Raw genomic sequence first — 15,119 nt, 5'->3', positions numbered from 1 at the left:
AAAAAATAAAATAAAAACAGGACAAAGGATCATCCAACAAAATAGCCTGTTTGGGACATATTTTATATAAATAATAATTAAAAAATATTCATTGGAAAAAAGAAAAAGAAAAGAACCTAAATGGAAACAGGTCAGCGGTGGATCTCAAAGCTTCAGTCTTCAACACTTTCCCTTTTCCCAGCTCTGTACAGCATGCAGTTTGTGGTAGTAGAGTACTATTATAATTATTCTCATTATAGATTTAAATATAGAATTATTCATAACTTTTGAATCTTTTTTTTTTTCCTCTTTTAATTTTTTACACTTCACAATGAGTCTTAAAAACTGCCATTAGGGTTCTGTAAAAACAAAAGTAGTAATAGAAACAGGTGTGTGTGTGTGTGTGTGTGGGGGGGGGGGGGGGGGGTTGGATGGGTGGGGTACAGGGGTGATGGTGTTTGTAACGTCCGGTGCAACACTTGACCCTCCTAAGAGGGTGACAGGGTGGAGAGGGGAAATTGACTAGATGACAGAAGTGGATGACAAGAGTTGAAAGGAGCCAAAATATGAAAAAAAAAAAAAAAAAAAAAAAAAAAAAAAAACTCAAAACATCTTCACAGCCAGTGCCTCAGTCTCAGAGCAAAAAGAACATTTCATGCTGTCCTCCTCCTCCCCGTCGCTCATACCGCATCTTCTAAAGACTCTGCAGGCCAGTGGTCCAAGGAGGTATGGGGGCATTAACGTCAGCAGGTTTCTCTCACAACCGTGAGGACTCCGGACACAGAAGGACGGGGACAGACCAACCTGAGAGACAGAGGACAGAATATAACAAGACGTCCGGTGTGGTTGTATTTTAAGTTGATCTCATTCGTTAACGTAGCACATATACTTTGTTAACATGGACAGACTCGTCCACTGGGTGAGAAAGAGATACAAGCATCCGACAGCCCACTTTCTCTCTCATCCAGGGTGAGTCATCGCCTGAACAAATGAACACACAGCCTCTCCTCTGCACTGAGCTCATGACAAACAGCCTCACACTGTGACTGGTTTGTATGCGCTACAGACTGAATGAGCAAGCTGTGGGTGGTAACTGGAAAGAGAGGAGCTCAACCTATTAATTTGGTGTGTACGCTTGCAGCACAAATTGGTCCCACTTCTTCTCCTGAATGAGGGCCACTGACGAACCCCTGCAAGGTTATCGTCTAGATTAATCCTGACGGAGAATAGAAAAATGACGCCCCAAGACCGGACAAGTCCAGATCTAGTTTTCGTGACTGTATAGGAAACCTCCTAGGGAGAGGCGGTGAGTCAGAGGCACTGCTCTCTGAATATTAACACACACTCACTCCCTCTCCTCCCTGATTCCCTCTTCCACTGATACTCATCTCTACGTCTCCGTCTCTTCTTATCTCGTCCCTCCCATCTTTTCATCTGTGCTCCGTAGGTGTTTATCTCAATCCTTCTCCTCTCTCTACTGTATGGAAGGCGTCCTCTGAACACAATTCAGAGCTTTCGTTCAGAGTCTACACACTCACCAGGCGGGTTGTTGCTGAGGAAAGAGGGAGGGGGTGTCATTGCTGTTTGCAGGTGGAGAGCTTGCGGATCTTGCTGGCTGTAGAGACTCCTTTACGTGAGGGGTTGGATGAAGAGGAGGATCGGCGTTCGGCTTTGGCCTTGCTATTCAGAGACCCCCCTTCTGTCCCGTTCACACAAACTTGCTTGGCTAGAGCTGGACTGTAGTCTTCGTCGTGCCCCTGATCCAGATCTTCTTCGGCCACTTGTCCTAAAAAAGTACACGCACAGCAGGCTCAGAACAAATCCATCACAGTTTCAAACAAAGTGCCGTCTCGACCGCCGCATCATTCGGCAAGCGTGACGTAATAGCACGAGTGTGGAAAACTGTGAGTGATCACATGGATGGAAATTACAACAGAGCTGCTGCTGTAAAAGCTGTTAACAAATTTTGTTTTTGTTTAAGTGGGACCTTTAAAAAGCTCATTTGTCAGCAGCACTAGCAAAATGTCAGGTCACCGACAACAACAGGAAATCAGCAGAGTGAAAAATAGGCCCTAACCTCAATGTGATCTTTCAATTTCATGCGCAGAGGTGTGGCTGTGTCTGGGTGGAGATACAACGAGTGCAATTTAAATCTCTGACCTGCAGATTTAGATTTTCACCGATACATGGCCGATCGATCGGTGCATCTTAATGTATGTGTGTGTGTATGTGTGTAGCCAGGCCCGTGAGAAACTCTTAAATAATTTCCCACACTGTGAGAAGTGCAACACAGAGGAGAATAATAAAAGCTTAAGAGAAACATTCGGTCTTCCCGTTTAATTTACCGTCGACTCTTTCATTTCATTCATCTGAGCGCGTGTGGGACTGAACCTTGAGAAACCATTCATACTCCCACACCAAAACCATTTCAACTGCACTATTTTTAGATCACTTCATTCACAATGTGCAGCTCTGCTTGTGTTTTCATGTGGAGCACCACCTCCAGGTCCCCGACACGACTACTGCAGTTATTATTACCGACTGTTGCCTGGCAACGGATAAAGGCTCTGAATTCTGGGATAAAAAAAAAGATAAAAGAAGAGCGGCGAAACAAATTAAATCCAATATAAAAGATGCCGTCATCATCTATTCACCCCAAAGTCAGTAAACACCGAGAACGTTTGTACACAGAGTTCACTAAAGGAAACATCATTTGACATAAAATGTATCTTTTTCCAGACAGCACTCTGGATCTACGCCCACAGCTAAGCCTTGTTTACTCATTCCTAGCTGGTAAACCGTCAACCAATCAGAGCTCAGTAGGTGGGTTAAAGCTCTTCCTACATACGTGAAGCTGGCTATCGACCTACATTCATGAGAAATACAGAAAGAAAAACTACAACTAGCATGGATGAGATCGACGCAGCTGTGGATCTATTGATAGATATTGATCATGAACTTTTGTTTTTGTCTCGGTTGTTCTGTGTTTTAAGTTTGCCGACATATTTATGCTTTACTGTGCTGTACTACAAATTGCACCTTTGAGGACATTTAAGCTACTAGTCCACGTACAATAATAATAAATACTAAAACAACATAATTCTATAATTAGATCTTTGATCCATGTGGAAAATGTTAAGTTGGATGGTCCTGGCAGCTGCTACGGCAGCTTCAGTGTCAAGTGAAAAAAAGATAATGTCGGGATCAGGATGTCAGAAAACAGGAAAACTTCAAACAGAAAACTGCCAAATGTGACCAAAATGTCAGAATTAATGATTCAGTTTTATCATCAGGTGACAGAATGAGGGGAATTTCTGGTAAGCCCTAGTTTACCTGATTGCATTTTTAGTGATAAGTAATGTAATAGGCAGCCTTATACAAGGTCGTGTTGAATTATGTTGGACATTTTAAAAGACATATTTAAGGATCAGTTTATGTCCGTCATGCCTGGAACTCTGATTGCACAAAACCAAAGGAGGAAGTAGCTGACAATGAGACAGCAGATGTTTTACAATCTTCTCCAAGTCAAAACAGAGAGAATAGAGAACTAACCAAAACAACACAAAAGACATTCACTAACCACGGATGCTTTCACAACACACAATGTAAAAACAACATATATTTAAATCAAGAAGTAAAAGCACATAATGATTCATAATAATAAGAATAGTCTGAGCTCACACTTACCTGGCACTGTGAAGTCCTGAGTGTATATGATCTCATCCTCTCCATCGTACAGCTCGTCGTCGTCCTCCTCGGTGTAGCCGTGGAGATCCTCCAGGTAGGGCACCACCGTCATACTCCTCCAAGGATCCCTGCTCTCTGCGTTGGCAGGGATGGGCACAGGGGGCTCAGACGGAGGGTGTTTCTTACGCACCCAGCTAGAAGGGACAGGCAGGGAGGAGATGGGCGTGTAAATGACAGATCTGACTTCAACTACGCTTTCTAAACACTTCTCACACCGCTTTTTAATCTGCACTTTATTATTTTTTACATGGGATACACGACAAATGCAGAATACTTTTATCACTCACTTGTGTTGCCTTATGTTCTGTATGGAAAACCTCTTCGCAGGGTCATACTCAAGCATTCCTGGAAAACGAAAAGGTGAATTGAATCACAACAATCCTGAACAATTTCTCCTCTTTACCGTTCTGTTAAGTGTTTTAACATAAAACTGGAGGGAGGCCACCGCACTGAGCGAGCGAGCTAACAGCAGACGGACGGAAAACTCACTCAAGGAACATTAATTAATGCACACAATCGTCTCATCCATCACCGTGTGTCGAGGCATCCTGCAGAGCTTAAGGAGTCAATGCGGTACTGTAAGGAAACAACATGAGGAGCATTACAGCTGTACCCATGTAATGAAGAGTTTGTCCCTTAATTATCATAATGTGGGCAGCAGAACGTCGGTGTGATAAGGCAGCAGTGATGCGGTGCCTATCCAGACCTAATAATGTGATTGCCTACCAGCAGGCAGTGAAGGGGGCAGCGTGCACAGTGCTGATAGTAGTGCTGCGCCTGCTGAAGGACACCTTTTGTGGCACTGGGCTTATTTTAGACCGTGTAATTATGGACCGACTATCTCCCAGGTGCTGCGTCATCACACACACACACAGACGTCACGCGCTCACACAAAATGGGGGACGCAGGCGCTCCGAGTTATAACGGCACCAGAATGTGGCCGTTCTTATTTTTTCCTGTTCACGGTTAAGACACTGTTCAAGTACAGCAAAACAACAAGATTAGATGGATCAAAGCTGGAACACCAGGCGTCACTGTGCGTCACTGTTTCATTAGTTGGTGCAGACATAATCTTCCCAACATTCTTCATGGATTTACATCCGTTCAGCCGATTGTAAATTTCACTATAAAAGACTATTTTTCTGTTTGTTTGTACAAGGGGCAGAAGCGTTGCAGCATTCCAATCGGGAAAAGCAACGCCTGACTATGAAATGTTTAGTATTCCGCTGCTGGCTCCACATCAATGGAAACTACGTCAACAGCAGGAGGCTTTTCTACAGTTTGGAGGAAGCCTCACATGCTGAGAAGTCATGGTGACTTTCAGAGTCACAGCACCACCTACTGGACAAACCGGACCGATTCCATTTCAAAGCTTTTACTTCCAGTCGACACTTTCTTCTGCAATGCTACACAAACATCGAAAAACATACTTGGACCAAAGCACTTCCACTACTACGTTGATATAAATGCATGGTGTTGCCTGAGGATGCATAACAAGAGTCATCGACTGCAGTGACAAGAAATACTGCACTGGATGGATTAATCCTTTCACCTTGAAGAGAAAGTATGATTTGGCCTCATGGGTAAAAACATCATCTCTTTAAAACACTCACCTTGCAGCAGGTCTGACAGGAGGGGTCCACAGTCCTCGGGAATAGTGAAGTCTCCTTTTCCAATGTTCTCAAATAGCTTATAGATGTTGTCTCCCTCAAACGGATACAGACTGGTTGTGATGTTGTATCTGAAGGAGAAGGAGTCAGAAAATACGTTTCATAAACTGACACTGTTAAGAGTCGTCACCAGCGTTTGTATTTTGGCAGCCATTTCAAATTTTGTCTCTCTCTTTAGACAAAAATCCTATTTAGTTTTAGTCACGTTATAGTCATTTCTATCTTTCATAGTTTTAGTCATAAACAACTGAATATGTTTTAGATGACGAAAAGTAATTTTAGTCATTACTTTTCAAAAGGTTCTCTCTCTAAATGTCGTTCGCCTTCGTCGTAGTCCTGGATCAACTGTCATCAGATTATATTGAACATCTCATTCTACCTATTCGAGCCAAATCCAATAATTTTGCCGTTTTAGTAAAAACTTTTACCTCATCAAAAACAAGGTCGTTGACGAACATATTACGTCATAGTTTCGACCTTTCTGGAGTTATTTTTGACTGTTCTTTAAAGTCTAACAGAACCACACTGAAGCACATTGTAATCACAGCGTTTTCTTTCCTATGACATGTCCGTATACTCTTTACTCCTCATCCTCTCTGTAGCTTGTAGGCAGTGTGTCTATTCAATCCCTAAATCCTACACTTTGCAGGAGCATTTTTCCATGACCGTTGTCGGGTATTAAGACAACTTAGCAGATCTTCTGTCTATAAATTGATGAAATTGAAGGCATTCTTTGAGGACTCGAGCAGCCTGAGGCTCTGACTACTCACAGTGTTACTCCGGCGGACCAAATGTCCACTTTAAACCCTGAAAAGGTGTCCAGTCCATTTGCAATCTCTGGAGGCTGAAAGGCCGGTGAGCCCTGACTGGTGCGACACGTGTCATCCTCCGCAAATGGGTGAAGGGCCTGAAAAATATAGAGTGAATAAGATTAGTGAGAATCTGAGTTAAGTGTTTAAATAGGAATTATGAAATAACTGAATAACTTGTTGCCATTTCCTTTGTAAGCAACACTATCCACAGTAGAACCAGTAGTGATAACATTTTGAGTTAGAGGATGACGATTATGTTGACGAATCGCCCCGTTCCTACTATCAACAGTACTTTTGTTTTTGTGTTTATGTTTATAGGAGCTGGCAGCATCATTACCGATTAGCTAGAATATGTGGAAATTAAAAAGATGTGGAATTAGAAGATGCTTGATCTGGTCGTTGTGGTGGAAAAACAACAATCCTTCCCCCTGGATGGTAAACAACACAATGCTGCAGCACAAAGCTCACCTCTGCTACTCCCAGGTCGGAGATTTTAAGCGCTCCGTCTGTGGTCAGCAGCAGATTTCCTGGTTTAATGTCTTTGTGAACTATTCCCTGGCTGTGCAAATATTCGAGGCCATCTAAGAGCTGGCAAAAGTACCTGGAGAAAAAAAAGAAACAGAGGGTGTTGACAGATTCAATTTACAGACTGGATGTGTTTCATACTGCAAGTTGAAAACAATTGGCATATCAAACAATTTATCACTGTGGTCACATGAACCTTCATCACTTCGTACTTTGGCGTCAGTGGCTTTCCAGCAGTGACCACACATTCACACAATCCACGGTCAGTTATTTTAACAGCAGAGGCCCTGCAGTCTAAACTTAGGCCCGGAGCAATGGCTGCAGAGAGGCTTGTTCTAAATATAGCAGAGAGGCGAAGAGAAAAGGGGAGAGAGGGAGCAGAAAAGGGGGAGAGAAAAACAGACTCTTACCCGTGAGCTTGAGACACTGGAAACCTTTTTTCTGGCACGCTGTCCAGCATTTCTTGCATCCCACAAACGCAATACTCCATCACCATATACGTGAGTCAGGAGTCAAGGGGATTTACCAGAGCAAACAAACAAACACATCCTTTAATATAATGAGCCCATTATAAAGACAATAGGTAACAAATGGAAATATTTAGGCATAGAAATAACCCTCAGGAACAGCAACATTAAAATCTAACATCTAAAATCAACTCATTCACAACGTAAGGATATATTTTCTGCTTCTCTTCATTGTAGAGCACATCCACCAACTGAATCACATTCTTGTGTTGGAGTCTTCTTAGCAGCTGAATCTCCCTGTAAACATACAAAAGAACAAAAAAAAGATCAATCAGTCAACGTACAGGAAGTGTTGTATAATCTAATACTGCCGCTTGTCTGCTGAGAACGTAGGATAAACGCCAGGTGCCATACATCAGCACAACCACACTCATTGGGGATGCACTTTGGGTATCGGACGATACCGAAGCATACCGAGCAGCTATATACTGCATATTGAGCCGGGACGAGAATTGATGGCAACTCAGATCATTTCACAACGTTGCCGTTTTGAAATTCAAATAAATTGCGATTTACTAACGAGAAACTAAATTTGTACATCCAGTCAAATGAAACCGAAGAGACTCGTAGAGGGTGATTCATTGGAAACACAATTGCAGGAATGATCCTGTAAGACTTGATATTGTCGGCGTGTAGCAGCAGTCGATTACAGAGGTCTCATAAAGACAGATAACCCGAGGAGACGAGGTTTAAATCACCAGCATGGCAACACACCCGGGAGACTCAACATTCATCCCAGAGCTGTGAGAAGGGACGCTAATGAATCTGGATGTGGAAGATCTCAAAGAACAAACCACAGACTTACGAGCCGCATCCACACACAGAGGAGAGCTCTGCCTGACAATTAGGGAGAGGAATCTGGTGATTAGATTTAGATTCAATCTGTCTCACTGGTACTTTGTTCAGATTACCGCAAATGAATGACAGTTATGTGTTTTAATTAGCAGCAGTGAATATTGAATAAAAACTAGATGCTGTTCTCTGTACACGTTTCAAGGTCCTTCATTGGGGAAACGATAAAATCGTAAATGTTTGCAGTTACTGAAGGTTGTTTTTTAAGATAAGTTTTTAGAGTCTCCAACGTGAGGAAGCTGGAGGTCGCCCCATGTAGTCGTCTTTGTCTGACATCACGGCGGTCTTTGTCTGACATCACGGCGGTCTTTGTCTGACATCCGGCGGTCTTTGTCTGACATCACGGCGGTCTTTGTCTGACATCACGGCGGTCTTTGTCTGACATCACCACGGTCTTTGTCTGACATCACCGCGGTCTTTGTCTGACATCACCACGGTCTTTGTCTGACATCACGGCGGTCTTTGTCTGACATCACGGCGGTCTTTGTCTGACATCACCACGGTCTTTGTCTGACATCACCGCGGTCTTTGTCTGACATCACCACGGTCTTTGTCTGACATCACAATGGCCCCATGTGCTCGAGGCAGAGTTCTGTCTTTACCGTTTCATCATCACTGCGTAGTGTGGACAAACCGTTATGTAACCAATGTCAAAGACATCAACGGTCACTGACAAAAATGAAAGAGAATGCATTTTTGGTCTTTGTGAATATATTTAAAATTGTAGAAGATAAAATGATTCTCATGTAAAGAGATTCTCCCCATCCCTCCTGGAAAGATGCGAGTCAAAGCCACGAAGGGAGAGCGTCTGTACCAAAACTAAATAAAGCCCCAACAGTGCTGAGGTATCGTCTGTTCATCCTTTTTTTTTTTTTTTTTACTTCTTCGCAATCTCACAAACTGTTCTGTCCTTTATCACCCTGCAGTTTGTGAGCCGAGTCAGTCCTCAACAAACGTGACAAAAACGTGACAAATGGATATTCTGGGCATAGTCGGCCTGTTGCTTGCGCACAGACGCACACAAGCTGTCGCTGCTGCATCACTGCACTGGTAAGAAGACAGCTGACTCATGCACACCTAACAGCAGACTGATGATTAAAATATGGAAGGGCATTCGAGTCTAAAATACTTCCTCACTCATCGTGGGCGAGACTTTTGAAATGCAGATTGTTCTCTTTTTTATTTCTTAAACAATGATTATTTTATATTACTTGTATATTTATTTACATACTTTCCTTGCATAGTTTAAGTTGTATATCTTCTAAATGTTATCATGGGTGGGGGAAGGGGGGGTACCTTCAAGTCCACATGTGTTTATTCAGTGAATTGTCAAAAAAAACCTGAAATAAACTTTGTTAAAGAAATATGGTACAGCATGAATAGCATACTTTTTAAGCAATACATCATCGCTGCTGTTCAGCAAGCACAGACGACATGCCTGAAATGTAGCTAACCAAACTGCATCTGCATCACTACTTGTTTCCATAAAACAAATCATAAAGCAGTGACTGCTGCAGTCCATCTGCAGTCTCTGAGCTCAGATGTGTGCCGACGGACCTCGTGTGTGTTCAAGGCCGGCAGAGCTAGCTATAATATATATATATATATATATATATATATATATATGCTACTCCCACACACAGTGGCAACATTTACAAGGGATCGAAATCTGCATCTACACCGTGTGCCGGTCCAGAGTCGGAGTCTAGTTTAAGGTATGCGTGTCTGCATTCGCGTCATTCCAAACAAGGGCATGGCATTTTTGGGGCGTTGCCGTAGAAACAGCAGTGGCGTCACTCAATCGATGCTGGTATGAGCATGCCCATTCCCGTGGCAACCCTGTAAAAAGCAGGAAGTGTTCAGCAGACAGGAATGCTGAGCAGAGGCTGAACGGGAGACCGGGAGCTACTACGGCGCCGCTCGCTGACAGGCCTTTACAGACGGGAGGGTCCGGCTTCCTCAGGCTGGAAGACGTACGGACAGAACCCTGCTGTGGTCTTACTAACAGAGTGACACAACCATGTAGCCAACCACTGCAGCTTTGTCCTAAACGTATAAACGTAGCCAGAATTAAAAAAAAATAAACACCGTTGAAAACAAACAATTATGGTATGAGAAATATTTGGGACCCCTTCAGGATCATACAACAAAAGGTGGAAGTGGGACCAGTTCTTAAATTTAAGTAGCTTTCCATCTAGCATCTACCCTATTAAATTGTTTACTGTGTTCATATTTTTGTACATTTTTAATCACTTATCTCACACATCTAAACATGAGTTTTTCCACCATTCTTTTTTACAAAACTGCTTAACCTATCACGTAACATGGGGACTGACTGACTTAACAGTCATTTTAAGTCCTGCCAAAAACTCTGGATTTGACTAAGGCCTGGTCTTAAGAGTTGGCCCCTCCAGAACATTAATATAGTTGTTTTTAAGTAAATTTGGTGTAGCTTTGGCTCTCCCCTATCTCACACCAGTGGGTTTGCATTTGGGAATTTTGTCTGTTTTAACCTCCACCTTCAATTCCGTGTGTGCACGTCGCACACTTTAACCTGAAGTGTCGTTTTAGGCATAAAGTCCATCGGGCTGCTAGCGCTCTCAAAGCTTCTGAGTGAAAGGATCCAGTGTGGACACTGATGGAGAACTGCAGCTGCTGCTGACAGACTGCTTTCAGTCCCAACTAACTGCAGACTGAGAGGGGGAAATATGGTATTTCTTCACATTAAGTTGCTTATCTTAGAATGGTTAACACGATATTCTGTGACAGACTGAAGTAAAGTTATAGTTCCTACTATAAGCTACAACATTGCTTCCAGAATTGTTCACCCTGAGCCGTTACGATGGGCTGTTCGTCACTCTTCTGCTGACGTTTTGACTGCGGCCTACAAACGCGCCATCTTGCAGCTCTTCTTTCTCTCCGTGTGAACTCATTTTGACAGTTTTCTAAAGCTTGCTCTATAATTAGCACAGGCCCGCAGTGAAAGGCTGGAGTAATATTTAATGAACTACTGTGTGATTAAAACTTGTGATACAGCCAAATCACAGAGGCATTGAGACAGAAGAGAGACAGGCTGGAACAAATTAAAACATCTATTTAAGATATTTAATCTGATAACCGCCTGATTTTGAGTTATATTACCAGCGACGCCACAAAGAGAAAATTGTGTTCCTGTGTTGTGCTCAACATAATAAAATCAATGAAGTGATACATTGTGATGCATTTGCTGGTGTTAATAAACATCACTGTTTTTATTGGTAACAAATGACTGTTTCTTCTCTGTAATCTTTTAGTTTCTTGAGTTACAATGATTTATAAGAACACCGACTACATTAATGTGCAAACAAAGCAACGTATTGAGAGAAATCTGGTTACGGCAACATAATCTGTCACTAGACTGCAGCTGTTTTTGTAGAAAAAGTCTCGCTGTGTTCACCAAGTTTTTCTTATTACTTCACCTCGATTACAGCAACCACGTTTCTTTTCTATGCAATGTTTACAACTGGGTTGTTCCAAAAAGTTGACCCATTTACTGAAGTGCATGTACACTCAACGCATGAAGATGAGGTATTCCCTCCTTCCCTACATTTTAACTAACAGTGCTGATTTTTGCAGTCCTGGTCTGTGTCAGTTTATGACTGTTATACGTTTAAACCGAAACATCTTATACTTTAGACCATCATTTACTTCCTTTAGAACCGTTTATTATTCAGGCTAAGTTTTTGAAATACAAGCTAAATGAGCTTTTTGTTGGCCTTTCAACAAAGTTTTCAACGATGCAGAAGCGTATTCAGGGGGTGCCGAGTGCAACTTCACATCATGTGAGGAACAGGTGAATCTGAGCACACGTGCAAAAGACATGAAACCTTCAACCAGAAGAGGCCAGAGAAGAAATGTTGTGTGAACTATTCTAAAAAAAAGTGTGTAAAATGCTGATCCATTTCACAAGTTTGGCTTATTTGGTTCAATGAGAAAAATGCTTTTTGTAGAAAGGGAAGTAAAAAAAAGAAATTAAGGTATAATATTGGTATTTATAGTGAAACTACAGTAGTGAGATTTCAAGTGAAATATTTCAGTTGCAGGTTGAAATGCAAGTTAAGAGTTGTGCACAGGGATTGACGGTTAATAAAGCGGGACGGGGATGAAATGCAGTTAACCGTTGTCATTACACTTTCAGTTTGGAGATTTAAATCAATTAACTCATATCAAGAACAAGAATTCCAGTCAAGTCAAAGCTACTGCATCTCCGGATGACGGACTTTCCCGAACTGAAAAGACCCATCATCTAAGTTAGTGACACTGGTGTAATGACTTAAATTGTCAGAGTGCAGAGCAAAGACGGTAATAAATGGTCAAAGAAAGCAGGTTTGACAAACCCAAAAAAACACTCACTTTTTCACATTGGCTTCTCCATTGGGAATCCTCCTCAGCTTCTTCTTCTTCAGTATTTTGACAGCCCTGCGACAAAGAGTCTCTGAGTCCAGCATCTCTTTCACTTTGCCATAAGACCCCTCACCTAGCAGGTCGCCCATCAAGTACTTCCCAATCAGCTTTGCCCTCTTCCTCCTCGGCTGGTAGATCACCTCTGTAGAGTCAATGCGATGAATGAACGTATCCATTTCCATCAGTTCATTTTCATTGAGATAGTCAAGATGTTGCAGCTCGCCGGCACTCATGACTGATAGTTCGGCAGCTACAACTTAAGCCTCCTGTGCAAATTGTTCACAAATAGCTATGATTGCTGCCGGGGAGTAATCCACTGGTAACCTTTAAGCACGGAGCCGAGTGTTTTAACTCCACAAGATGGAATACAGACGACTTACAACATACTTAACATGGAGAGAAAATAATCACGCCTGAGAGTTGAGGGGGTGGTGGGAGATCAATCCCAAATTGTAAACATTAGGGCTCTTTTCTCTCAAGAGGTGCGAACAGAGGAGCAAAAAAAAAAAAAACGTGCTGGGTCCAGTGCCAAGTTAGTGTACGATACTGTGTATTCTGTGACAAGTGCAGTAGAACATAAATTAGAAAAATCGTGATTCTAAAATGTTACTATTCTCTGCTTAACTATGAATGTAACACCATACAGCCTAAGGTAGAGGCGACCAGTCCTGCTTCAAGGCCGTGCAGCACAGCATTTCTGTCAAAGGTCCATGCTTCAGAGCACAGGTTTCCTCAGGATACATAAGTGTGTACAGCTGGACCGGATCCAAGCTCAGATCTACAGACAAACGCATGCAGCAGTGTCAGCCCGGCTCCTGGAGGTCGACTGAGCCATCCAACGTGTCCAACCGTCCTCAGGTGTCCTCCATGCCACCGCGCTTTCTACTGCCTGGTGCCTGAAAACAAGAGTGCATTTAGACATTAATGAACATGCACACATAGCTGAACTAAGTTAGCCCTCTTTGGTAAACAATCTGTCCAGACATCAACACTTGACCGGTCAACCTTATTGGGTTTCTAATCTGCTGTGAGGTTCACATGAGACACGAGAATGTTATTTATGTTGAGTACACTCTCAGCACCCTGCTATAATCAGTCGTGTGTGAGGTACGATTGACACTGAAGTTGCTCACTTGAATTGTTTTTAAGTGAATGTGTTAACTATTAGCTAACGTTAGCTGGTAAGCTAACATAGCACGTCTGCTTGAATGACTAGCTCACCAACGTACACTCACAACGTTGTTCATCGAGGTACACACCCTTGGCGACCATTGCAGGTTTTAACCCTTAAGTCCGCTCTTAAACAACTGATTTAACGTGGATGATGAGGACCAACGACGGACAACCGGGGAGGATACACCGAAACGTCGTCACACAGCTGTAGCTAAACCTGCTGGTTATGCAGTACCAGCTAGCGATAGCTAACTTTGCCAAGATTAGCGTTAGCCAACTTCACCTCGTTTGCCGATAGAGCAGCGACGACGTAGGGGACGGGGGTGGTTATCTGTGTGTACTGCATTACCGTTATGTTGACCCTATAGCAAAATCAGCATTAGCTCTAACAGCCAAGCCAGTCCCTTTACCGGAGAAACGATCCCGATGCATCCCGCTAACGCGAGCTAACCGGAGTTGCGTTGTCTAGCGAGCCGTTCAGATTCAGAGGTAAATTGCTAGCATGCTAGCTAGTTAACGAGCTAACTAGTTAGCTACTGTGACAACGGGTCTCACCTTTATCCATATGAATCGTTGCAGGTTTTATTCAGTCCTGGTTAAAGCAAATGTTTCACTTGGGTCTATCAGTAAAATGTCAGACTCTTCGTGTTACTCTTGCTACTCAGGTTGTCGCCATCTTGTTTACCTCCCCCCCCGACTCGCACTGACAGCCCTTACGTTAATGCGTCAAATCAAAGCGTTTCCTCCCACACACTGAGGAACGAGAACAATGTCACCCAGTGCCGACAATACATAGTTTAAATATTAATCTATTCAGCCTTTTACATTTCATTAAGTAATCTGATCCCATTGATATTTTTGGAGGAATTTACGATAGATATCCCGAGGAAAGAACACACCAACGCTCGTGACAAGTTGTGTTCTTCCACAAGGTGTTTATTGTTTTTATTAACACTGATTATAATCAGCACTAAATGAGGCACAAATGCATTTGTTTGAGCTCGTTTCTTACGTCCTTTCCCTTTATGAACCCCACTCCACTTTTAACATCCATTGGCTCCGAAGCTGTAGTTCTTAGTCACTTTGTTGATTCACAGAAAAAATATTGGAAACAATTTTTATAATCTATTTTTCCAGCAAAAATGCCTGACGTTCCCTGGTTCTGGCTTCTCAAATCAAATGTGAGGATTTTCTGCTTTCCCCCCCACTTATAAGATAGTAAATTGATTATATTTTAGACTAAACAAGCAGTTTGACTTTCTGATATTTTAGTAACCAAATATTAATGGACGATGAAAAATAATCATTACGTTCAACTAAAAGCTTTACCACGCCACTAACCAATCAAAGCGTTGGTTTACCTTCTAATATGGCTTAAGCTGCCTCTGATT

General features: G+C 42.5%; 1 protein-coding gene across 1 annotated transcript; it reads right to left on the bottom strand.

The window, feature by feature from the left end:
* Positions 1 to 29: 29 nt before the first annotated feature.
* stk11 (serine/threonine kinase 11) lies at positions 30 to 14,425 on the bottom strand. The gene is made up of 11 exons (XM_076097447.1): positions 14,284 to 14,425; positions 12,505 to 13,451; positions 7,414 to 7,497; positions 7,144 to 7,233; positions 6,677 to 6,809; positions 6,167 to 6,303; positions 5,340 to 5,467; positions 4,014 to 4,071; positions 3,667 to 3,860; positions 1,518 to 1,765; positions 30 to 783 (listed from the first exon to the last, which is right to left on the bottom strand). The coding sequence occupies exons 2-10, from the start codon at positions 12,786 to 12,788 to the stop codon at positions 1,554 to 1,556; spliced, it is 1,320 nt and encodes a 439-aa protein (XP_075953562.1). The 5' UTR covers positions 12,789 to 13,451; positions 14,284 to 14,425; the 3' UTR covers positions 30 to 783; positions 1,518 to 1,553.
* Between the last annotated feature and the right edge of the window lie 694 nt (positions 14,426 to 15,119).

The sequence above is a fragment of the Anarhichas minor genome, unplaced genomic scaffold (genome assembly GCF_050575085.1).
Source record: "Anarhichas minor isolate MPS153535 unplaced genomic scaffold, ASM5057508v1 ptg000024l, whole genome shotgun sequence".
Classification (NCBI taxonomy): Eukaryota; Metazoa; Chordata; class Actinopteri; order Perciformes; family Anarhichadidae; genus Anarhichas; species Anarhichas minor.
Note: the sequence above shows the minus strand (reverse complement) of the source record. Positions and strands in the feature narration are given on the sequence as shown.